Source organism: Symsagittifera roscoffensis, chromosome 6, assembly GCF_963678635.1.
Source record: "Symsagittifera roscoffensis chromosome 6, txSymRosc1.1, whole genome shotgun sequence".
NCBI lineage: Eukaryota > Metazoa > Xenacoelomorpha > Acoela > Convolutidae > Symsagittifera > Symsagittifera roscoffensis.
The window spans coordinates 31,579,594-31,601,900 of record NC_087067.1 but is presented as its reverse complement, the minus strand read 5'-3'; the positions used below and the strand labels follow the sequence as shown (position 1 = coordinate 31,601,900).

Here is a 22,307-nt window from a genome sequence, read left to right as displayed (position 1 = left end):
TGCTGTAGCCAGTTAACTCCGGTTAGCACGTCTTTCTCCACCAGCGAACTTGTATATTCTATTTGATGGTGATACAATAACTCGATTTCGGTGTTCTGTTGGTAAACCAGCAATCAGCCGCTTCAGCCAGTTAACTCCGGTTAGCACGTCTTTCTCCACCAGCGAACTTGTATATTCTATTTCATGGTGATACAATAACTCGATTTTGCTGTTCTGTTGGTAAACCAGCAATCAGCCGCTTCAGCCAGTTAACTCCGGTTAGCACGTCTTTCTCCACCAGCGAACTTGTATATTCTATTTCATGGTGATACAATAACTCGATTTCGCTGTTCTGTTGATAAACCAGCAATCAGCTGCTGTAGCCAGTTAACTCCGGTTAGCACGTCTTTCTCCACCAGCGAACTTGTATATTCTATTTGATGGTGATACAATAACTCGATTTCGGTGTTCTGTTGGTAAACCAGCAATCAGCCGCTTCAGCCAGTTAACTCCGGTTAGCACGTCTTTCTCCACCAGCGAACTTGTATATTCTATTTCATGGTGATACAATAACTCGATTTCGCTGTTCTGTTGGTAAACCAGCAATCAGCCGCTGTAGCCAGTTAACTCCGGTTAGCACGTCTTTCTCCACCAGCGAACTTGTATATTCTAGTTCATGGTGATACAATAACTCGATTTCGCTGTTCTGTTGGTAAACCAGCAATCAGCCGCTGTAGCCAGTTAACTCCGGTTAGCACGTCTTTCTCCACCAGCGAACTTGTATATTCTAGTTCATGGTGATCCATAACTCGATTTCGCTGTTCTGTTGGTAAACCAGCAATCAGCCGCTGTAGCATGTTAACTCCGGTTAGCACGTCTTTCTCCACCAGCGAACTTGTTTATTCTAGTTCATGGTGATACAATAACTCGATTTCGCTGTTCTGTTGGTAAACCATCAATCAGCCGCTTCAGCCAGTTAACTCCGTTTAGCACTTCTTTCTCCACCAGCGAACTTGTATATTCTATTTCATGGTGATACAATAACTCGATTTCGCTGTTCTGTTGGTAAACCAGCAATCAGTCGCTTCAGCCAGTTAACTCCGGTTAGCACGTCTTTCTCCACCAGCGAACTTGTATATTCTATTTGATGCTGATACAATAACTCGAATCCGCTGTTCTGTTGGTAAACCAGCAATCAGCCGCTTCAGCCAGTTAACTCCGGTTAGCACGTCTTTCTCCACCAGCGAACTTGTATATTCTAGTTCATGGTGATCCATAACTCGATTTCGCTGTTCTGTTGGTAAACCAGCAATCAGCCGCTGTAGCCTGTTAACTCCGGTTAGCACGTCTTTCTCCACCAGCGAACTTGTATATTCTAGTTCATGGTGATACAATAACTCGATTTCGCTGTTCTGTTGGTAAACCAGCAATCAGCCGCTTCAGCCAGTTAACTCCGTTTAGCACTTCTTTCTCCACCAGCGAACTTGTATATTCTATTTCATGGTGATACAATAACTCGATTTCGCTGTTCTGTTGGTAAACCAGCAATCAGTCGCTTCAGCCAGTTAACTCCGGTTAGCACGTCTTTCTCCACCAGCGAACTTGTATATTCTATTTGATGCTGATACAATAACTCGAATCCGCTGTTCTGTTGGTAAACCAGCAATCAGCCGCTTCAGCCAGTTAAGTCCGGTTAGCACGTCTTTCTCCACCAGCGAACTTGTATATTCTATTTCATGGTGATACAATAACTCGATTTCGCTGTTCTGTTGGTAAACCAGCAATCAGCCGCTTCAGCCAGTTAACTCCGGTTAGCACGTCTTTCTCCACCAGCGAACTTGTATATTCTATTTGATGCTGATACAAAACTCGATTTCGCTGTTCTGTTGGTAAACCAGCAATCAGCCGCTTCAGCCAGTTAACTCCGGTTAGCACGTCTTTCTCCACCAGCGAACTTGTATAGTCTATTTGATGGTGATACAATTACTCGATTTTGCTGTTCTGTAGGTAAACCAGCAATCAGTCGCTTCAGCCAGTTAACTCCGGTTAGCACGTCTTTCTCCACCAGCGAACTTGTATATTCTATTTGATGCTGATACAATAACTCGATTTCGCTGTTCTGTTGGTAAACCAGCAATCAGCCGCTTCAGCCAGTTAACTCCGGTTAGCACGTCTTTCTCCACCAGCGAACTTGTATATTCTATTTCATGGTGATACAATAACTCGATTTCGCTGTTCTGTTGGTAAACCAGCAATCAGCCGCTTCAGCCAGTTAATTCCGGTTAGCACGTCTTTCTCCACCAGCGAACTTGTATATTCTATTTCATGGTGATACAATAACTCGATTTCGCTGTTCTGTTGGTAAACCAGCAATCAGCCGCTTCAGCCAGTTAACTCCGTTTAGCACGTCTTTCTCCACCAGCGAACTTGTATATTCTATTTGATGGTGATACAATAACTCGATTTCGGTGTTCTGTTGGTAAACCAGCAATCAGCCGCTTCAGCCAGTTAACTCCGGTTAGCACGTCTTTCTCCACCAGCGAACTTGTATATTCTATTTGATGCTGATATAATAACTCGATTTCGCAGTTCTGTTGGTAAACCAGCAATCAGTCGCTTCAGCCAGTTAACTCCGGTTAGCACGTCTTTCTCCACCAGCGAACTTGTATATTCTTTTTCATGGTGATACAATAACTCGATTTTGCTGTTCTGTTGGTAAACCAGCAATCAGCCGCTTCAGCCAGTTAACTCCGGTTAGCACGTCTTTCTCCACCAACGAACTTGTATATTCTATTTCATGGTGATACAATAACTCGATTTCGCTGTTCTGTTGGTAAACCAGCAATCAGCTGCTTCAGCCAGTTAACTCCGTTTAGCACGTCTTTCTCCACCAGCGAACTTGTATATTCTATTTGATGGTGATACAATAACTCGATTTCGGTGTTCTGTTGGTAAACCAGCAATCAGCCGCTTCAGCCAGTTAACTCCGGTTAGCACGTCTTTCTCCACCAGCGAACTTGTATATTCTAGTTCATGGTGATACAATAACTCGATTTCGCTGTTCTGTTGGTAAACCAGCAATCAGCCGCTTCAGCCAGTTAATTCCGGTTAGCACGTCTTTCTCCACCAGCGAACTTGTATATTCTATTTCATGATGATACAATAACTCGATTTCGGTGTTCTGTTGGTAAACCAGCAATCAGCCGCTTCAGCCAGTTAATTCCGGTTAGCACGTCTTTCTCCACCAGCGAACTTGTTTATTCTAGTTCATGGTGATACAATATTTCGATTTCGCTGTTCTGTTGGTAAACCAGCAATCAGCCGCTTCAGCCAGTTAACTCCGTTTAGCACGTCTTTCTCCACCAGCGAACTTGTATATTCTATTTGATGGTGATACAATAACTCGATTTCGGTGTTCTGTTGGTAAACCAGCAGTCAGTCGCTTCAGCCAGTTAATTCCGGTTAGCACGTCTTTCTCCACCAGCGAACTTGTATATTCTATTTCATGGTGATACAATAACTCGATTTCGCTGTTCTGTTGGTAAACCAGCGATCAGCCGCTTCAGCCAGTTAACTCCGGATAGCACGTCTTTCTTCACCAGCGAACTTGTATATTCTATTTGATGCTGATACAATAACTCGATTTCTCCACCAGCGAACTTGTATATTCTAGTTCATGGTGATACAATAACTCGATTTCGCTGTTCTGTTGGTAAACCAGCAATCAGCCGCTTCAGCCAGTTAATTCCGGTTAGCACGTCTTTCTCCACCAGCGAACTTGTATATTCTATTTCATGATGATACAATAACTCGATTTCGGTGTTCTGTTGGTAAACCAGCAATCAGCCGCTTCAGCCAGTTAACTCCGGATAGCACGTCTTTCTTCACCAGCGAACTTGTATATTCTATTTGATGCTGATACAATAACTCGATTTCTCCACCAGCGAACTTGTATATTTGGCAATCAGTCGCTTCAGCCAAATAATTCCGGTTAGCACGTCTTTCTCCTCCAGCGAACTTGTATATTCTAGTTCATGGTGATACAATAATTCGATTTCGCTGTTCTGTTAGTAAACCAGCAATCAGTCGCTTCAGCCAGTTAACTCCGTTTAGCACGTCTTTCTCCACCAGCGAACTTGTATATTCTATTTGATGGTGATACAATAACTCGATTTCGGTGTTCTGTTGGTAAACCAGCAGTCAGCCGCTTCAGCCAGTTAATTCCGGTTAGCACGTCTTTCTCCACCAGCGAACTTGTATATTCTATTTCATGGTGATACAATAACTCGATTTCGCTGTTCTGTTGGTAAACCAGCAATCAGCCGCTTCAGCCAGTTAACCCCGTTTAGCACGTCTTTCTCCACCAGCGAACTTGTATATTCTATTTGATGGTGATACAATAACTCGATTTCGGTGTTCTGTTGGTAAACCAGCAATCAGCCGCTTCAGCCAGTTAACTCCGGTTAGCACGTCTTTCTCCACCAGCGAACTTGTATATTCTATTTGATGCTGATACAATAACTCGATTTCGCAGTTCTGTTGGTAAACCAGCAATCAGTCGCTTCAGCCAGTTAACTCCGGTTAGCACGTCTTTCTCCACCAGCGAACTTGTATATTCTATTTCATGGTGATACAATAACTCGATTTTGCTGTTCTGTTGGTAAACCAGCAATCAGCCGCTTCAGCCAGTTAACTCCGGTTAGCACGTCTTTCTCCACCAGCGAACTTGTATATTCTATTTCATGGTGATACAATAACTCGATTTCGCTGTTCTGTTGGTAAACCAGCAATCAGCCGCTTCAGCCAGTTAACTCCGTTTAGCACGTCTTTCTCCACCAGCGAACTTGTATATTCTATTTGATGGTGATACAATAACTCGATTTCGGTGTTCTGTTGGTAAACCAGCAATCAGCCGCTTCAGCCAGTTAACTCCGGTTAGCACGTCTTTCCCCACCAGCGAACTTGTATATTCTATTTGATGCTGATACAATAACTCGATTTCGCTGTTCTGTTGGTAAACCAGCAATCAGCCGCTTCAGCCAGTTAACTCCGGTTAGCACGTCTTTCTCCACGAGCGAACTTGTATATTCTATTTCATGGTGGTACAATAACTCGATTTCGCTGTTCTGTTGGTAAACCAGCAATCAGCCGCTTCAGCCAGTTAACTCCTGTTAGCACGTCTTTCTCCACCAGCGAACTTGTATATTCTATTTGATGCTGATACAAAACTCGATTTCGCTGTTCTGTTGGTAAACCAGCAATCAGCCGCTTCAGTCAGTTAACTCCGGTTAGCACGTCTTTCTCCACCAGCGAACTTGTATATTCTATTTGATGGTGATACAATAACTCGATTTTGCTGTTCTGTAGGTAAACCAGCAATCAGCCGCTTCAGCCAGTTAACTCCGGTTAGCACGTCTTTCTCCACCAGCGAACTTGTATATTCTGTTTCATGGTGATTCAATAACTCGATTTCGCTGTTCTGTTGGTAAACCAGTAATCAGCCGCTTCAATCAGTTAACTCCGGTTAGCACGTCTTTCTCAACCAGCGAACTTGTATATTCTATTTTATGGTGATACAATAACTCGATTTCGCTGTTCTGTTGGTAAACCAGCAATCAGCCGCTTCAGCCAGTTAACTCCGTTTAGCACGTCTTTCTCCACCAGCGAACTTGTATATTCTATTTGATGGTGATACAATAACTCGATTTCGCTGTTCTGTTGGTAAACCAGGAATCAGCCGCTTCAGCCAGTTAACTCCGGTTAGCACGTCTTTCTCCACCAGCGAACTTGTATATTCTATTTCATGGTGATACAATAACTCGATTTCGCTGTTCTGTTGGTAAACCAGCAATCAGCCGCTTCAGCCAGTTAACTCCGGTTGGCACGTCTTTCTCCACCAGCGAACTTGTATATTCTATTTGATGGTGATGCAATATCTCGATTTCGCTGTTCTGTTAGTAAACCAGCAATCAGCCGCTTCAGCCAGTTAACTCCGGTTACCGTAGTAGGACACGCGCAATCTATCAATGTTCTGATGTTGTTTCTGCTGCCAAACAGAGCTCGCTCAAAGTCTTCGTTACTAAGCATATGTCATCTGTATTGAAACTAACATCGAGCGTGTTTGTATGCATGAATAGTCCCAGTTCTTTATGGTTGATGTTCATCTACCCGCAAGTAGAGGTTAGTCGCCTTTCTTTCTCTTGGTCGGAGAAGCATCAACTAAATGATAGACTCACGGGCAGTTACATGGTTTTTCATGGTCACACTTGCATTAGAAACATTTTAGCACATTGCTATCTCTGTCTAGCGGGTTTTTGCTTCCAAATTATTTTTCTGACTGTCTTCATTATTCGGAGACCTGGGTTTTCTGGGTTTGTGCCAACCTTTGGCAATCAGGACTGACTTCACATCTTCTGTTAAAAATTTTTCATTTGTGCTGCTCATAAATGGTTTTCCTGGGACTTCCTTCAAGCGGCTTTCCTTTGAAGAGCTAGATCTTTAGTTTCTCTGCCTTTTTTGTAGTCTACGTCCATTTAAAATATTTGAACTTCCCGTTCCTCCAGTAGGGTTGCCTGTAGAAGCTCAAAACACATCTCTGTCCGGAATTTCCCGTCTGGCGTTTTTTGCATTTGTGATAGAGATTGTACTAGTCGGCGATGAAGTCTTGAATACTCTCTCCACTTTGCGTTTTCAGTTTTTGAAGTCCACATATTTGTCATAAGAGTCCCTCATGCCATCTTCGTAAATTTTGCAAAAAAAACTCATAAAGTTGCTTATGCCGTCTACGGCACCTGTTAAACTTTCTCCGAAAATCTTTTTTATTCTCTATTGCCGACACGGTACACAACCGTTTCTGCCTGCAATTCAGGCTTGACCGTTGTCAATCTAGATCAATGCTCCAAATCACGTCGAAATTCAGCAAAGTTTTTTGGCTTCACTGATGAATGCTGGTGGTCCCAAAAACGAAGAAAATGTTGTGATAGAGTTCTCGTAGGCCCAAAATAGTTGATCGTTAGAGTTCTGCTACCATCAACAGAGTACACACAATTAAAGCTTTGAGAATACTACTTGATGATCGTATTCTAAAACCACTCAACATCCAAACAAACAATATAAAATTAAAGTTTGGAAGTAACATAAGTTTGACATACACAGCCATGACCATTCGCGCCTAACCGTTGATGGAACATTGTAACCTAGCAGTGTTTGTGTTCTTCCTAACCGAATCCACAGTTGATAAGGATAGCTCAGCAAGTTGATCGAGTCGTATCTTCCCGATCTTATCACGGTCTTGCTATTGAGTTTGTCACTTCTGAGAGATGGCGTCTGATTTTGTTTGATTCGTTTTCCTCGGACCGCATATTTTTAGCATGGATTCGATAGAGCGGCTAAATATATTTCCGGAGTATAAATAAACCTTTCTCTGAATCTGAATTCGGTTATTTAGGCGACTCCCGAGCATAGTTATATCGGTTACCTCTAAAGTGTAGCATCCTTTAATTCCTGATTGATACCTTTCGAACAAAATTGATAATTTATTTTTATTCGGAACTAGTGGCGTCCAAAAATCAACCAATTTTGAATTTGTAACTAACTTTAGCAAAGTCCCGATTGAAAGATCATGTAGTATCGCTTGAAAAAGAAGTATGGCCAGAATCAACCCGAGAATTGTGCCTGGAACGGTGTCCCACTCTTTAACCCTACGATATTTAACCCCCTCTGTTTACACCCCCTATATCATAACCCCGTAACATGATAACCCCACAACAATTTAACCCCCTTTTAATGACGATAATTTGTTTCAAATTAAGTCCTTTTTAAAAGTACAGGAGTAGTCCAATTAAGCTTACTAATTGAGGCCTGAAAAGCTAGTCTTAATTCACTTGATGCCTCTAGCATCTCAAAAGTAATTGCATTTCGATTAGTTAGAGAAATAATCCCTCACTCACGCGTTTAAAACAGATAACCTACATGGTGCTAATTGAAGGCAACAAAAGACGTTTGTGAGTTTCATAAAAAATCATGCTGCCTATTTCTTTAACCATTGTTATACCACTCTATCAGATCAGATATAATGTTTGAAGCGTCATTCCATTTTACTTTATCTTCGAAAGATAAACAAATGCTAGTGGTATCAGGCCACGAGTATTACCTTAAACGAAAAAACAAGACAACAACAAATTGGAACTGCTCAAAGTACCAAACCCATAAATGCCGCGCAACAGCAATTACGGAAGGAGAAAATTTTATTGAAACGAGGGGTCAACATAATCACGATATTTCCACGGGCAAACCTGATGCTCGACTAGTTTTGAAAAACATCAAGGAGCTAAGCGATAGTAACACCCCAACCGTCGCAGTCGCAACCGCCATTCAGCCAATTACAGACAACATTGCCACTCAACTAGCCCTACCATCCAAAGAAAATTTAGTTCGCACCGCACAACGAGCGCGCAAGCAACGAGAAGAAGTATTACCAGTCTCCCCAGCAAACAGAAGTTTCGAAATACCCGAACTTTTCAAAAATTTTATAAGATTTGACAGTGGGCAAAATGATCACGAGAGGATTATTTTATTCGGTGACCCTGAAATGCTACGTGTGCTTGAAACATCCAACTTTTGGTTGGCTGATGGAACTTTTAAAGTCACACCGAAAATGTTTTATCAACTTTACTCCATACACGTTAGTCTTTCAGGAATAGCCCCTGCTTGCATATATGCATATATAAAAGCCCTATTCCCCCCTTCGTTATGGAATCAAAGGGATGCGGCATCATCGGGTTTGGCCAGAACAGCAAATGCTGTAGAGGGCTGGCATTATGGCATACAGTCATACTTCAGTGGATCGCATCCCAGTATATGGAAAGTGATTGCAAATTTGCAAAAAGACGCGTCCGTCCAAAAACTTAATTTCTATAACGCCTCGAGTGGGCACCAATTTACAAAAAAGAAAAAATACCGGGTGCTCAACGAAAAAGTGCAGAATATTATGCATGTTTACGAAGAAAAAACTGATTTGCATTTCTTTCGCGCTATGGCGAACTTGAGCTAAATATTTGCTATTTAATCTATATTGCCAAGCAATAAAAATTTTTCCAAGTTTAATTATTTTCCTTGATTTTTCAAAATTGAGCTAGAGTCGATTTGAAACCGGCAAAATAATAAATACATACAAGGTGTTGACTTTTCTTTTCCCTCCGCCCAACCCTGTAAGGTTAACCCATTTATTGTACCCTTGATATACCCGTTATCATATTTACCCGAAATTCAACTTTTTTGGGAAAATTGGAAAAAATTTTGTGCCGCCAGGGATTCGATCCTTTGAACTCTAGATTTTGAGACTAACGCTTTAACCATTACACCATGAGGCCTTTGGTTGTCATCCGAAAATTTCTTCCAAGTTTGGCTCTTTGATCTTAATTAAGCCCATGTTTGAGTTTTCAAAGCGTAGATCAATTCTGTCGGCGCCAAAAGATCAAGGTTAAGAAATTCAAATGGTTTTGGACTGTTTTGTATATGCACCAATTTGAATCATGTCGGTCGGATTCGTTTTCAAGTTCATATCAAAGTCTAGACTATCGGCAAGGTCATTTCTGTTCAAATCTAAAACGCATTTAGCAGCGTGCGTGTTAACTCATTTTGGTTCGCAAAATTTTTCGCAATTAAAGCTTTGATGCTTACCGACGATATGGTTCCGAATCCTTTTCAAGTAACTTTCACTTTGATTCTAACAATTGGTTTTAAAAAGGGATTAAATTGTAGTGGGGTTATCTGATTTAGGGGTTATATGAGAGGGGGTTAAGAAAAAGGGGGTTACAAAACACGGGGTGATAAGCTTGGGAACCGCCTGGAACAACCCTACTCTTTCAGTTATTTTAGATTTGACGTAAGTGTCCAATACAACCAAGGAACTTTGTTTTATAATTTTTTATCTGCGTTAGTTGTAAATTTTAACTTTAATCTCCGCAAGTTTTTAGTACGTTGCTTTTTTCCTTTAGTTTGTAGCTATTTTGGGTCACTGAAACCACTATCTTACCTAGTTTCTCTAACTTATCAAATTTTTGGTTTTAATGTTGATTCTCTTGTAACTCACTTTCCTCGATGAGAGGCAATGGTCGTCCAAACAAAAATTTGCAAAAAAAAATTGGGGGAGTTAGCTCAATTGCTCATTACGGAAGTGGGGGATATTGCTCAATTGATCCAGTGGTTCATTTTTTTAAAAAGGCCACTTAAAAACGCCACTGGTTGTTCGATCTCTCATGATGTCATTCGTACATATTTTCATTCATGTTTTCGAAACTGATGGGCGTGTTTTTAAATTTAATGCTAAAACCAAGTATCATGTGTATATAATAGACATATCAAGGATACTTTTCCAGCGGTAAGACAGCCTTACCAAACATCAGTCTAAAAAAATTGTTGATTACGTTGTCGTCTTGAGGGACCTAAGTGGGGTTCGAACCCAGGAGCCGCGCATTTTACTGACTCGGCCACGGTCACTCTCCGGCAGCTGTCGTGTTATCTGCCGGACACCATCCAAGTGTGATTTGCGGTTAATTAGTGAAAATTTGTTTCATGTAATTATTTCGTAGTTCTTATTTTCTCAATTTTATCTGATCTATCTTCAGTCGTTTTAAGGTTAGGTTATGAAATCCATGGGACAAAGCATGGATACCTCTAAATGCAAATCGGAAGTGAAGTCCCAAATTGAAGATGTAATCAACCTGAAGGAACAAATAGCTAAAATCAAACACAGTGAACTATGGTTCGGATATAGCGTCAACATCATCCACGAGTTCAAACTCAATCTGTACGCTTTGAACACAGTGGATAAATTGGCAGTTGTTTCCCGATTCATGAAGTGTAGCGGTGGAGGAAGTGGTTCGTGCCCTTGTGAAATGGAATGCGAAGGGTACCGTAGCAAACAGAATAATGCAGCCTATGACTTTTATGAGAGCCCAGAGATGGCGTTCTGCTCAAACTGCGAGCACAAAAGGTTACTTCTTTTATGAATGTTATCTAGTGTCCAAATAAAATAACAATGTGTTATGCCGAAACTGCCGTTGTTATAAAATAACAACGCCAGTTTCATGCCGAGGAAGCTGGGACCTGACCATATTCTCTGTACTAAATTAATATTGGATGTCACTTATCGCTGGAGATAGTTTGTTTCGTCTCTTTGTCGCTATGCTATAAAGCTGAGCAGTATCTAGCTGAAAATTTTGGGAGCATTTTGTATAATTTGTTGATAAAATTTGCCTTTTTTTATAGATTCAACTGCTTTTAATGAAAGTTTTCGGTATATGGGAAAGTTCGTTTCTGAGTGATTTATTTAAAATTTTAAACCCAAGACAATCCTGACATATAAGTTTTGCAGCTAGAGTTCTATACGCAATCATAGCGTAAGAATAGCTTTGTGTTTTATTGAAATAGTATGCATTTAAGGGATAGCGACCAGGATGGTCGGTTACTGTACAAGAATCTCTTTCTTTGTCTCACTGTACAAGAATCTCAGAATGTTCCGACCATAGTATTATTACACTAGCAAACTTCAAGCGTAGTGTATAAGTACGAACCTTCTTTTTTTTCCAGCCTAACTTGCTAAAAAAAGTGTTCAGTTTTGCTATAATCATTATCGGTGACATTAGAAATTTTATAGCATCTGTTCTCTGCTTTGCGTCTACTGTTGGTGATAAGTTAAGCGTCCATGGCTTAGTGGTTAGTGCGTGTGGCTCATAACCTGTAGGCCACAGGGTCGAATTTTTAGTAATTCGAGGCTTGATTCAAATTTATCTTATTGCACTTTAAAGAGCTGCTTTTTGCCGTGTTCTCGCTAGTGTTTGCGGAGCGCAGCTTCGCCTCTGTGTAAAAATACCTTAGTGTCTAAGTTTTTTTTCTTCAAATTAGTGTCTTTTCGTCTGCGTGATGTGATTTAAGGAACTGAAAAAAAACTAGAACCTAGGAATATTCGGCATTCATAGTAAAATAGGCAAATTGGAAAACAGGCTTTGTATAAGAATTACAAAAAAATTCAAAAAAATTTTAATTCACAAAATGACGCTAAAAACTCCAAAAATTAAGTTTACTTGTATAAAACTAAGTTTTCACGGCTTAAATTAAGCATGAACAAGCTTCTGTAAGCCTGCTTGCTTGCTTTATTTGCTCGAGTTTAGACTATAAATAAAAAAAATAGTCTGTTTTTCTAAAAAAAGAAATAAAACAACCGAATACAAAGTTCCTCCCCATCCTCCACTGGTCGGAACACTAAAAATAAGATAAGAATTAGAAAGTATGTAGTCTAAAAGGTGTAGCCTATGTTAGTTAGCTTGTGTATCAGTCTGGAATGTGGAAATTGGATATATTTGTGCCAGTATTTATTTGGGGAACAAAAGCCAGAAGCGCAACATGGTGCGCCGCAAAGAGCTGCACAGCTCGTAGGTTGCTCCCTTCGCGCGTGGATAAAACGTCTTAATAAATAAATTGCTGATTTGTTAAGCTGCTTTTGTTTAGATCGAGTCATGCAGTTCCTGAGTTGAAGTCGTTGAAAAAGGAACAGTTGGATAGTTTGATGCGACGATGTGTGGATTTGGACAACTTGACCAGATGTGTATCGGAGGAGCAGGACGACGATTGTCGCCATTCTTACTTCGCAGTTCTAAAAACTATCAAAAATGGATTGCTGCAATCACTTTCAGAAACGATAGAGTTGGATCACAAGCCGCCCTTTGAAAACCCTCCAATAAAAACTGCAGTTAGGAATTTCCTCATCTTGAGGTATAGTGACCACATTCCAAAAAGTAGCACAACTATGAGATACTTGGCCCAATTTTTCCTCCAATGTCTAAATCACTGGAGGCTCGACACACCTCTGAAGTTCAGAGAATCTGTGAATTCTGACCAAGAATTCGAATCCTACCGCAATTTTTATAGAAAATGGTTCTGTTTATGTAATATTCCAACATTTTGCGACAGTTTGACTAAGTACGACTTGACTTGTGTTTTTGGACATAATTTTATGAAACTAGTCTATATTAATATGAGGCGACAGCTGCTGGAAAAAGTTAGAACTGACAAAGAGACGCTGCCTATTGAAAAACAGACAGTTATTCTCACAGACCTACCTAAGTTTTTAGCGGTTCTGCAAAACGAAGTATTCAGTACAGATGCCCCCATTTGGTCGGAAAGTTTTGACGCCAATGCGAAAGCAGTCGTGGGACCAGAGCTGCCGAAAGTGGACGAACCAGAATCGCCGATAAACGACAGTGACGCAACTAGCCCGGCTTCGACTGCAAGTGGACGAAATTTGAGCGGTGATGATTGTGCAATACCTTACAAACGCACTTGTTATGATGATTACGAAGAGAACAAAGCTCAAATGCAAAAGCATATTTCGGTGCTAAAATCAACGGCACTCAATGGAAATATTAGTTCAGGTAAAAATGGAAATAAAATGGGACCTGATGTTGTTAAAAAAGATGAATTAATTCAGAAATTTTGTCCTATTCCGGATAAAGAATTGAAGGATGTGATTCAAGATATTGAGCGAGAAAACGAACATTTACCGTCTGAAATGAGTTTGTTCATGACGCGAGATGAGGCTGCAAAAAAGGAGGAATCAGAAGGCATAATTGAGTTCCATATGATTTCAAACACTTTAGAGAAAGTGCCTCCGGATAATGTTTTGAACTGGTTAATTCAGCTGCAAACTGTGTTTTCTCATCAGTTGCCAAGAATGCCGAAAGAGTACATAACACGTCTGGTGTTCGATCCAAAGCATCGATCGTTGGTGATTATAAAGGGAGGTAATGTTAATGGCGGCGTGACTTATAGACCCTTTGCCGCACAAGGCTTCTCTGAAATTGTATTTTGTGCTGTCAGTTCAAATGAGCAAGTGAAAGGGTATGGCACACATTTGATGAATCATTTGAAAGACTACCACATTAAACATGGAATTCACCACTTCTTGACCTATGCTGATGAATTTGCAGTGGGATACTTTAAAAAGCAAGGGTTCTCCCAGGATATCAAGCTGCCCAGAACTAGTTACGCTGGCTACATCAAAGAGTACGAAGGCGCCACTTTGATGGGTTGTCAACTAAACCGAAAAATAACCTACACAAAATTTTCTACGGCAATAAGACAACAAATCGAAATTGTGAAAAGAAGAATTGAACAAATGGAAACAAGAAATCCCGAGTTATTGGGAAGGAAAGCGGCTGCATTGACCAGCAAACAAAAGCAGGAAGCAGAAGAAAGTTTGCAGGAGAAGTTGAAGGAAATTTTGAAGTTAGTTAAAACTCACCAGTCTGCGTGGCCGTTTCAGAAACCAGTGGACAAAACAGAAGCGCCAGATTATTACGTGGTAATCAAACATCCGATGGATCTGAAACTGATGACAGACAAACAGAAAAAAGGACACTATACGGAAAGAGCTGCTTTTGTAGAAGACATGCAACGAATCTTCAATAATTGTAGAGTCTATAATGATATAGAAACAGAGTACTACAAATGTGCAAATATTCTAGAAGATTATTTCTTCCAGAAATTACGAGAAATTTGTGCTTGATTCTTTTTGATTGTATCTGTTTGTTTTTGCTTTAGGTTAGCTTCCAGTCAAATTAACTTATTGTTTTTAAAGTTGTATTGCCTTTTCTTTTTTTCACGCCGTGAGTTTTTTAAATCTGAATGGTCATTCGGATTTAAAAGGTGCCCAATTCAATTTTACAAAGAACTGTGTATATTCATATTATACCTTTACATACTACTTCGTTCTAAAGTTTATCAGGCTAAAATATAGCTCATATTGACCAGAAGTTGAAGCCTATGCTCACCATAAACTGTTTTAAGTCATCAGCTGTAATGACACAAATCAAACGCCATAATTTGTTCAAACCACTGAAAGGGGCGAGGAACTTGTCTACTGGGGGGTTTTAGTTTTTACACAAGCGGAGCGGAAAGTGATAGTACCATGGAAGTTTTTTTCCAACCTAAGGCGCAAATAAAAGTGCTTTTTAGTGGCACGAAAGTTCTTATTTTTGTGACCCTTTTAATGGCTCTTCTGAATTAGGAGGCTGCATTGGAACATTATTATCATGTATTTCTTATGCTTTTTTATGCTTTTTATTCATCGAGTGAAACGAAAAAAGCTATTTCATACAACAGTACAATAATAAGAAGTCTTTTTGAAAATATTTCCAACTTAGTATATTTCGCGAAATTTTTGAAATTATACAAAATCTGGCTCAACATTTTCCATTTTTTCGCATGCAAAACTTGCGTACTGAAATTTATTTAATTACATTCCAAACTCACTCGCTTTACTGAATCAGACTTAAAACAAAATTTTTACACCAGTTTTTTCGACAGTAATTTTTTTCATTTTTTGCTCGATGCTTCATTTGGCATTTACTTTTTCTGTATATGTTCCATAAGAAGTCTTCAAAAAAAAATTGTTACTTATTCATTTTTGAAGACAACTGCAGTCTATATTGATTGATTCACTTAAGTTTTATGCTCTTGTCTTTCCTCATCACACCGCGCACAAAAACCGGCGCAAGTTTGAAAGAGTTTTTTTGTAAATTTTTTCATAAATGATTTTTTGTGATTCTTATACAGCAACCGGTTAGTTCCGTTTTGCTTTGTCAATTTTGGGTGATGCAACTGGCACGTTTTGATGCGGTTTTACATTAAAAGATTGTTTCGGTTTTTGTTAAGCTAAAAGGGGAATACGCTCGTGTGCTTCAGTTTTGGTGCAAAATATGCCGATTTAATTTCAAAATTTGTTGTTGCTCATCCTTGTTTGAACAAGGCCTTTTACTCTCAGCAGTGGAAATTTCATGTCATTTTTTTCCCGATACTTTGCATGTGTTTTAGGATTTCTCTATTGCAGCTCTAATGTCGACTGAAAGAGCTTTGTGTCTTACTCGAACCTAGACAATTTTTTGTGGTAATTTTTTGTAAATTTTTTCAACTAAAATGTGCCAGTTGCATCACCCAAAATTGACAAAGCAAAACGGAACTAACCGGTTGCTTTTTTTTAGTTGAAAAAAAATACCACAAAAATTTGTGCTTCAAAGCACATCTGAATTTACAATAATCTGCGAGTATTTTGAGTAGCTGGTAAATTTTTAGCGTGAAACGCCCTCTGTTTCCGGATAAAAAGCATTTTGACATTGGTCACTAATTTGGGAATGACATTTCAACAGGTAAACACGATGAAATGCAGCACGTTTTTTTTAAATTGTTAATTACGCTTGCGGTTAGAAATCGTTATTTAATCGGACTGTAGAGTGTTATTAAGTCGGAATATATAACTTGGCCGACAGTATCATTGAATCATTTTGATTGCTTACTTTATTTATTTAAGCGAGCGTAAAGTTGTATTTCGAATCCATTTTTGTTGTTTTTTTTCGCAATTTAATAGCCTGTGTTCGATGCACTCAGAAATTGAACTTCTTAAGAAAAAAAGTTTCTTTGTTTTCATTGTGTTTATCAACAATGCATTAACTGAAGTCGATTATGATTCATTTTCTTAAGTTCTAAAATTTTGTTTTTCCTCTCATCACACAACACACAAAAACCGAACACATTTGAAAAAACAAAGTACTTGGAACTTTGTGCTTCTTGCACAGCAACCGGCTAACTTGGTTGAAATTGGGTTTTTGTTATGACAAAAATGTTAATAGATACGCCACCCGTAATTGTAATAAGTGCTTGTAACAGAGAAAAGCCCCCCCCCCCCCCCATTACTAGTTGATCATTTTGTATTACGATTGTACGGTTTCTATTTCGAGATTTATAACAGCGAAAGTGGGTTGATGTATGCCTGTGTGATGCAAGTTCATGAAGATAACCACATTTAGTGGTATGAAAGCTTCAACCGGAGGCCAGTATAGGAATTTTGTGTCTTCCAGTGTTCTTTTTAAGGCATTTTTTCTGGAAATCATCTATCTACATTTTCGAAACGCTTTGCTTGATGATTTTTTTGCTTCTTGGGAGAACATTTTTCTCTTGATTTTGGGTATTTCAGAAATAGGAAAAAATATATGCTTAAAATTAAGAAAAAAATTAAATTCAAAAATAGAACCCAAGTAACATTGGAAAATAATATTATATCTAAATTTGTTTTGTACATGTACACAATTATCAGTATCATCTAAATATACAGTTTACATAGAGTAAGGGTTGAAATACTGCGAGTTTGCAAATGCCGACATTGCCACTGCGCTATGTGGAGAATAGGCTCCGTGTGTTCCGTGAGCTCCGTTGCCGTTCGGGTGAGCTCCAGTGGCAGCTGCAATATACATGCTGGAAGTTGGTCCAGTTGCTGCTGGCCAATAGCATGCCCCGGGATGTGCTCCAAAGCCAACACCTCCGGTCGACCCATTTATCATAGCTGCAGTGGGGCTGTGGAAAAACCGACTGGCTTGGTGGTAACCGGTAGAACCAGGGCTGAAAAATGGGATCTCGGCCGGGTAGCGGTATCCGGGATCTCCAGCAGCGGCTGCTTGAGCTTGCGCCAGACCATTGAAGTCAAATTTATATGCGTATCTTTTTCCGTGTATTTTGGTCATTATGTTTTTGTCATAGTAGTAACGCAGTGCCCGTGACATTTTGTCGTAGTTCATGTTGGGCTTGCTTTTCCGTTCTCCCCACCGTCTTGCAACCTCATCGGGGTCTGTAATTTTGAACTCCCCATTAGTCCCCTCCCAAGCAATGCAGCTGGAATTCTTAGTCTCACTAAGAAGTTCAAGCAGAAATTGCCACAGTTGGATTTGCCCGGAACCTGAAACAAATTAGCATAAATAAAGTATCTAGAATTTAAATGGGGCTAAGTCTGAGCTTTTGCAAAATGTATAATTAATTGTATTGCTTCCTGGTGAGAACTACTGGAATTGTTGCGACAGGAATTGAGGTGTTTTACAACTATCATAAATAACTTCCTTTATTAGTGGCTTTGGGTGATAATACATTGACAGAGTATAAACTTGAAATTTAAATCAATTGTTTTTTGATGCAAAAATTATTGTTTTATGTTCTCTTTTTCTCTTAGAAGTCACTCGCTTAACGATCACACTTCAACTTTTGTTTTCACTCTTTTCTCCGTAATCCGAATTACGAACGTGGTTCCAAGCTAGTCGAGTGAACTTGACGATGATTTAAGCACACTTGATTTAATATGCCCATCATGTAAGAGGCTCTGAATTGAGCAGTTCATGTGTTTTGTACTTAATGTGGGAAGTTCGAGTGAAATTGGTCTCTTGTTTACCTTTGTTGCATAATCCTGCAGGTGATAATCTGTATTGAGCTGGACTTGTGTTCGGATTTTGGGCCAAAAGTCCATTCGAAGGCAGGAGCATACCTAAAATCACACCAAACACTCATTTGAATCTTTTCGGGGATCGCAAAAAATATCCCTTGTTCATATTTAGAATTTTTTGTTCTTTCCAACTGGTCGTAATATATTTCAGTTAAAATAGATTGTTTTGTAAGCAGTGATTTTTTGAGATTGGAGGAATCTATTGGAGATGTTATTCAATTATCTTTCACTATTTTTTTTTTCAGTTCGAACTTTCAGTGAAAAATGCCGCTGTTTAGTAATATCATAAAAGATCAGTTTCTAATCGGTTCTGTAGAAGAATATTTGATTTCCCGATTTTAATATCCGCATTCAAATTGCCTGATATGTTTTTTCCAAGCCATCACAGCCTTTATTTGGTGGTGTCAAATTTTTTTCCTGACTTAAATCACTTTTATTTCCCTTTCTTAGATTGTTTCACAATATAAATCAATTTAGCAGCTTGTGATAATTTCAATAAACATGGTTATTTACACTTCCTATGGAAGTGAAAATATAGTGTAGTTAAATTGCAGGATATTTAATGAATAGCCGTAATATATGAGATTGGATTGCTTTGGGAAAAGTTGGGCTGCGGGATTCGAAAGCAAACAGTTGCCAATTCACTTAATAAACTAGCCCCTTCTCACCCACTCCTCGACTAACCCCTCATCTAGAGCTAAGCAGTCTCTTGAACAGTTTTGTTTGTCCTAGATTGAACGTTACTCGCTCGGCAACTAAATTCCCAGCCTTTGAAAATTGAGACAAAACTGATTTGTATGCAAGAAGGACTTCTCTTAGATTTGCGCGATAGTTATTACTCAAATGAATTCAAGATGTTCAAGTTTTACCTGAGTTTTTGTAAAGTTCGATTTCGGCATCTTCGAATGTTGTCCCTCCCAAGGCGGATCCTGGAACAAAAACAATATCTACTGTTATTTAGATCATGGTGGCGTTTACTATAACAGGTCATGCTGTGTGAAAAATCAAAATATAGCTTTCACTGGTGAAGCAGGAACCAGATTCACGTTAAGAGTAAAAAAAATTGTAATTTAGTGGCCAAAATAGAGTTATTCATTAATTTTGTCGCCAGACATTGAAAGTTTTCCTCCTGAAAATTATATGACAAGCTTTCGGGCTCAAATGAATAGTATTGTTTGGAATGTACCTGCAACTGCAGCTGCGTTTTTCACAGCAGACACTTGTTGTTGGTGCAAGTGTGTCTGGGATATGGTGTTCTGGATCCAGTTGGTCATGGACTCACTGTCGAATCCACCCGGGATGGGAACTGAGTAGCCAGACTGTGGCACGAAGGAGTTATGAAGGAAAGAGGAGGCCTTCTCTTCCTCACTCATAATGGGAGCACCAGAGGAAGATATTTTCTCTGGGGGTGTGTTGTTGGTTGTGAAGTGGGGGGCAAAGTGGTTTGAGGAGGGGGGAGGGGAGCCTAATTTGAGTTCCAATGTCTGAGAAGGATTGCAGGGCACAAGAGGAGGGTAGAGGCCGTTGTGAGCTCCCGATGCTGAAAAAGACGAGGGCTAGTATTGAACGGTGTTTGGAAAATTTTTTAACTTTTATTCCTTGTGATGTCTTATTCCTGGCGGTGTTATTCCCGATTAATTGAAGATTCTTGATGGTTAACATAATTATGAACGAAATAGGGTACATTTTAAAAGCACTAATACTAAAAATCAATACTATATTTTTCCTTGGAGGGTTTCATTTGACTATGAAACGAGGCACAAGGCAACAGGTAAAGTTGATTTTAAGCTAACAATGAATTAAATTTGTCGGATATATCATAACTAGAGAAACTGAAGTTTTTCAAATTGTTACCGGAGTTGATGAAGTCGTTCAAGCTGTAGTGGCCCATCTGGGATGCGTCCATGTATGTGTTCCCATCTACAGCTGCTGCTGCTGCTGTAGGGGGACTGTTCATGGGGGGAGTTACCTGCTTCACTCCTTCTTGTCTGCTCAGGCTGCTCAAAGTGACTGCTGAATGATCCTGCTCTTGTGAAACTGTCTGTCCGTGGGATCTCTTCCTCGAACATGATCGATTCAAAGGGTTCGAATTCTCTGAAAAGGAAACATACATTTAGCAATTTGTATGACTTACTTACCAGTTTTCAATATTTGCGGACGAATTTATTAAACAGGTACTAACTGTTAGTTAAATTTTGAAGGTTTATCTGATGCAAATCTGTGAAAGACAATCCCTCCGTGTGTTCAAACTTGCTGCTGATCTCTGAATTTTGAACTGAATTATTCGCACTTGAAGATGTCGCGATCGAAGTGGCAACTCCCGACGAGTATTGGGCAAAATAAGAACCGTTTTGATTCGAGTCTAAGGGAGATGCCGAGTGCCGAAATTCCAGTCCCTGAGGGAAAGCGAGGGGGAAATTCAGAGTAGGGAATCCGGAAGAAATGCCAGAATTGTGGGTCTGTCGCGTCAAAATTGGGGGCAGTGTCAGCGGTGCTATTTGACCTCTTTGTGCTTCGTCGCGGGAGGTCAGCTGGGTGAAGTTGTTTTCGGTATGATGAAGAATTGCAGCTGATGTCGCGGGCGGTGTGATATCGCGGGCGACATTGTTATTGTTGTTGTTGCTGAGATGGAAATTACTGGTCGATATGGGTAGTGTAATATGAGGTCGTGGTGGTATAGTGTGTTGTTGTTGTGGTGGCGATATACTACAGGAACTGTTGGGGGGCAGTTGCAACTGGGGATTTTGAGTGACCTCGAATTCAGGTGGTGTTGGTTGTGCGGTCGCGGCGGAGGTGGCCAAGTTCCTGTTTCCGTTCTGGCCTTGTGCTGGCAATAGGGACTGTTGATGCTGTAGGGCTTGTTGGTGGTGTTGTTGCTGGTGTGGGTGGGAGTTAGAGTTCAGTGTTGGGTGAGGAGGGGGAATGAATGTCGTTTCGAATAAATGTTCGGAAGGAGCGGCGGAATTCATGTGGGAAACAGACTCGGAACTGCTAGTGTAGACAGGGGTTAAAACTAACAAAACGAAGGATTTCCGAACAGGAGATTAAACCTTCCTTAAAAATAGTCCAATTCACTGACTGACTGACTGACTGACTGTGTTGAGATTGATACACTGAAAAAAGAGAGATTTAGTGCCAAGAAATACTACTACTAATACTACTACTGTTGGGCAATAGTTCAAATCAACTTAATCAATAACTGACCCGTCACACTTTTTTCACAGTTTTAACCTCCATCCCTCTCCTCTTCTCTCCATCTGATTGGCTGAACTATGGTCCAATCAGCAGTGAGTTTACCTGTTCCGCTTATCCCAGTCTGTGATATTTGCGTGCGATATAGCTGAGGCTGATAAGGTTAGATTGGCGATCTTTGGGCAGTTTATTCAGCGGTTAGGCTTTTATTTGTCCAGTGAATAGGTGGATAATTTGGCTAATTGAACATACTTTAACTGGCCTTTTTTCTCCCACGGCGCTCGCCGCTTGATTTGTCCATTGTTGGCCCACACTGATCGCGTGGATGCTTTTATTTTGACAATAGTAGTTAGGAGATGGAGGTTGATAAGCTAATTGACTGTTGAACTTGAATGTGTGAAAATGCACCTCGCTTTACATCGCACTTGTGAAGATTCCCAAGACCAATTTGGATCTTCCGATGTTCCAATTAACTACCTTACCCTTCCAGTCTGCATCGCTTGCACCAAAAACCAAGTCTTTTTATCCCGATTTTTTGTTCATAACTCGTATGCAAACGTTGAGTATTTGTTAATTTAAAATCTTGACTTTTGGCTTGAAACATCCAATCTAGTTCGCAATCCAACATAAAATAATAATTATAGTTATAGTAATAAAATGTTTTTAACCAGTAACATCCGGGCTTCTTTTGTGTCACATAAATCATCATTAGATCGTCATTAGAATTTGTTTTTTGTTCCGACCATTTGAAAAATGTGGAGGAACTTAGTATTCGGGAAGGTTTTAGTTTTTTTGTTTTCCCCATAAATAAGGAACC

The 22,307-nt window shown here is 39.8% G+C and overlaps 2 protein-coding genes across 2 annotated transcripts; one reads left to right on the top strand and one right to left on the bottom strand.

The window, feature by feature from the left end:
* Positions 1-10,611: 10,611 nt before the first annotated feature.
* LOC134848437 (histone acetyltransferase KAT2B-like) lies at positions 10,612-14,684 on the top strand. The gene is made up of 2 exons (XM_063865896.1): positions 10,612-10,975; positions 12,490-14,684. Exons 1-2 carry the CDS (start codon positions 10,626-10,628, stop codon positions 14,543-14,545), a joined length of 2,406 nt encoding a protein of 801 aa, XP_063721966.1. The 5' UTR covers positions 10,612-10,625; the 3' UTR covers positions 14,546-14,684.
* A 2,391-nt stretch (positions 14,685-17,075) lies between these two features.
* Positions 17,076-21,485, bottom strand: LOC134847633 (ETS-like protein pointed). Its single transcript, XM_063864783.1, has 6 exons — positions 20,481-21,485; positions 20,153-20,392; positions 19,485-19,838; positions 19,168-19,227; positions 18,248-18,340; positions 17,076-17,764 (listed from the first exon to the last, which is right to left on the bottom strand). Exons 1-6 carry the CDS (start codon positions 21,265-21,267, stop codon positions 17,148-17,150), a joined length of 2,151 nt encoding a protein of 716 aa, XP_063720853.1. The 5' UTR covers positions 21,268-21,485; the 3' UTR covers positions 17,076-17,147.
* Positions 21,486-22,307: the final 822 nt, after the last annotated feature.

Coding starts and splice junctions, on each gene's coding strand:
- LOC134848437 (XM_063865896.1), top strand. CDS start 10,626: ATGAAATCCATGGGACAAAGCATGGATACCTCTAAATGCAAATCGGAA. Junction 10,976..12,489: donor TCAAACTGCGAGCACAAAAG/GTTACTTCTTTT, acceptor GCTTTTGTTTAG/ATCGAGTCATGCAGTTCCTG.
- LOC134847633 (XM_063864783.1), bottom strand. CDS start 21,267: ATGAATTCCGCCGCTCCTTCCGAACATTTATTCGAAACGACATTCATT. Junction 19,228..19,484: donor AAACGCAGCTGCAGTTGCAG/GTACATTCCAAA, acceptor TTTTTGTTCCAG/GATCCGCCTTGGGAGGGACA. Junction 17,765..18,247: donor TGCAGGATTATGCAACAAAG/GTAAACAAGAGA, acceptor AATTTGTTTCAG/GTTCCGGGCAAATCCAACTG.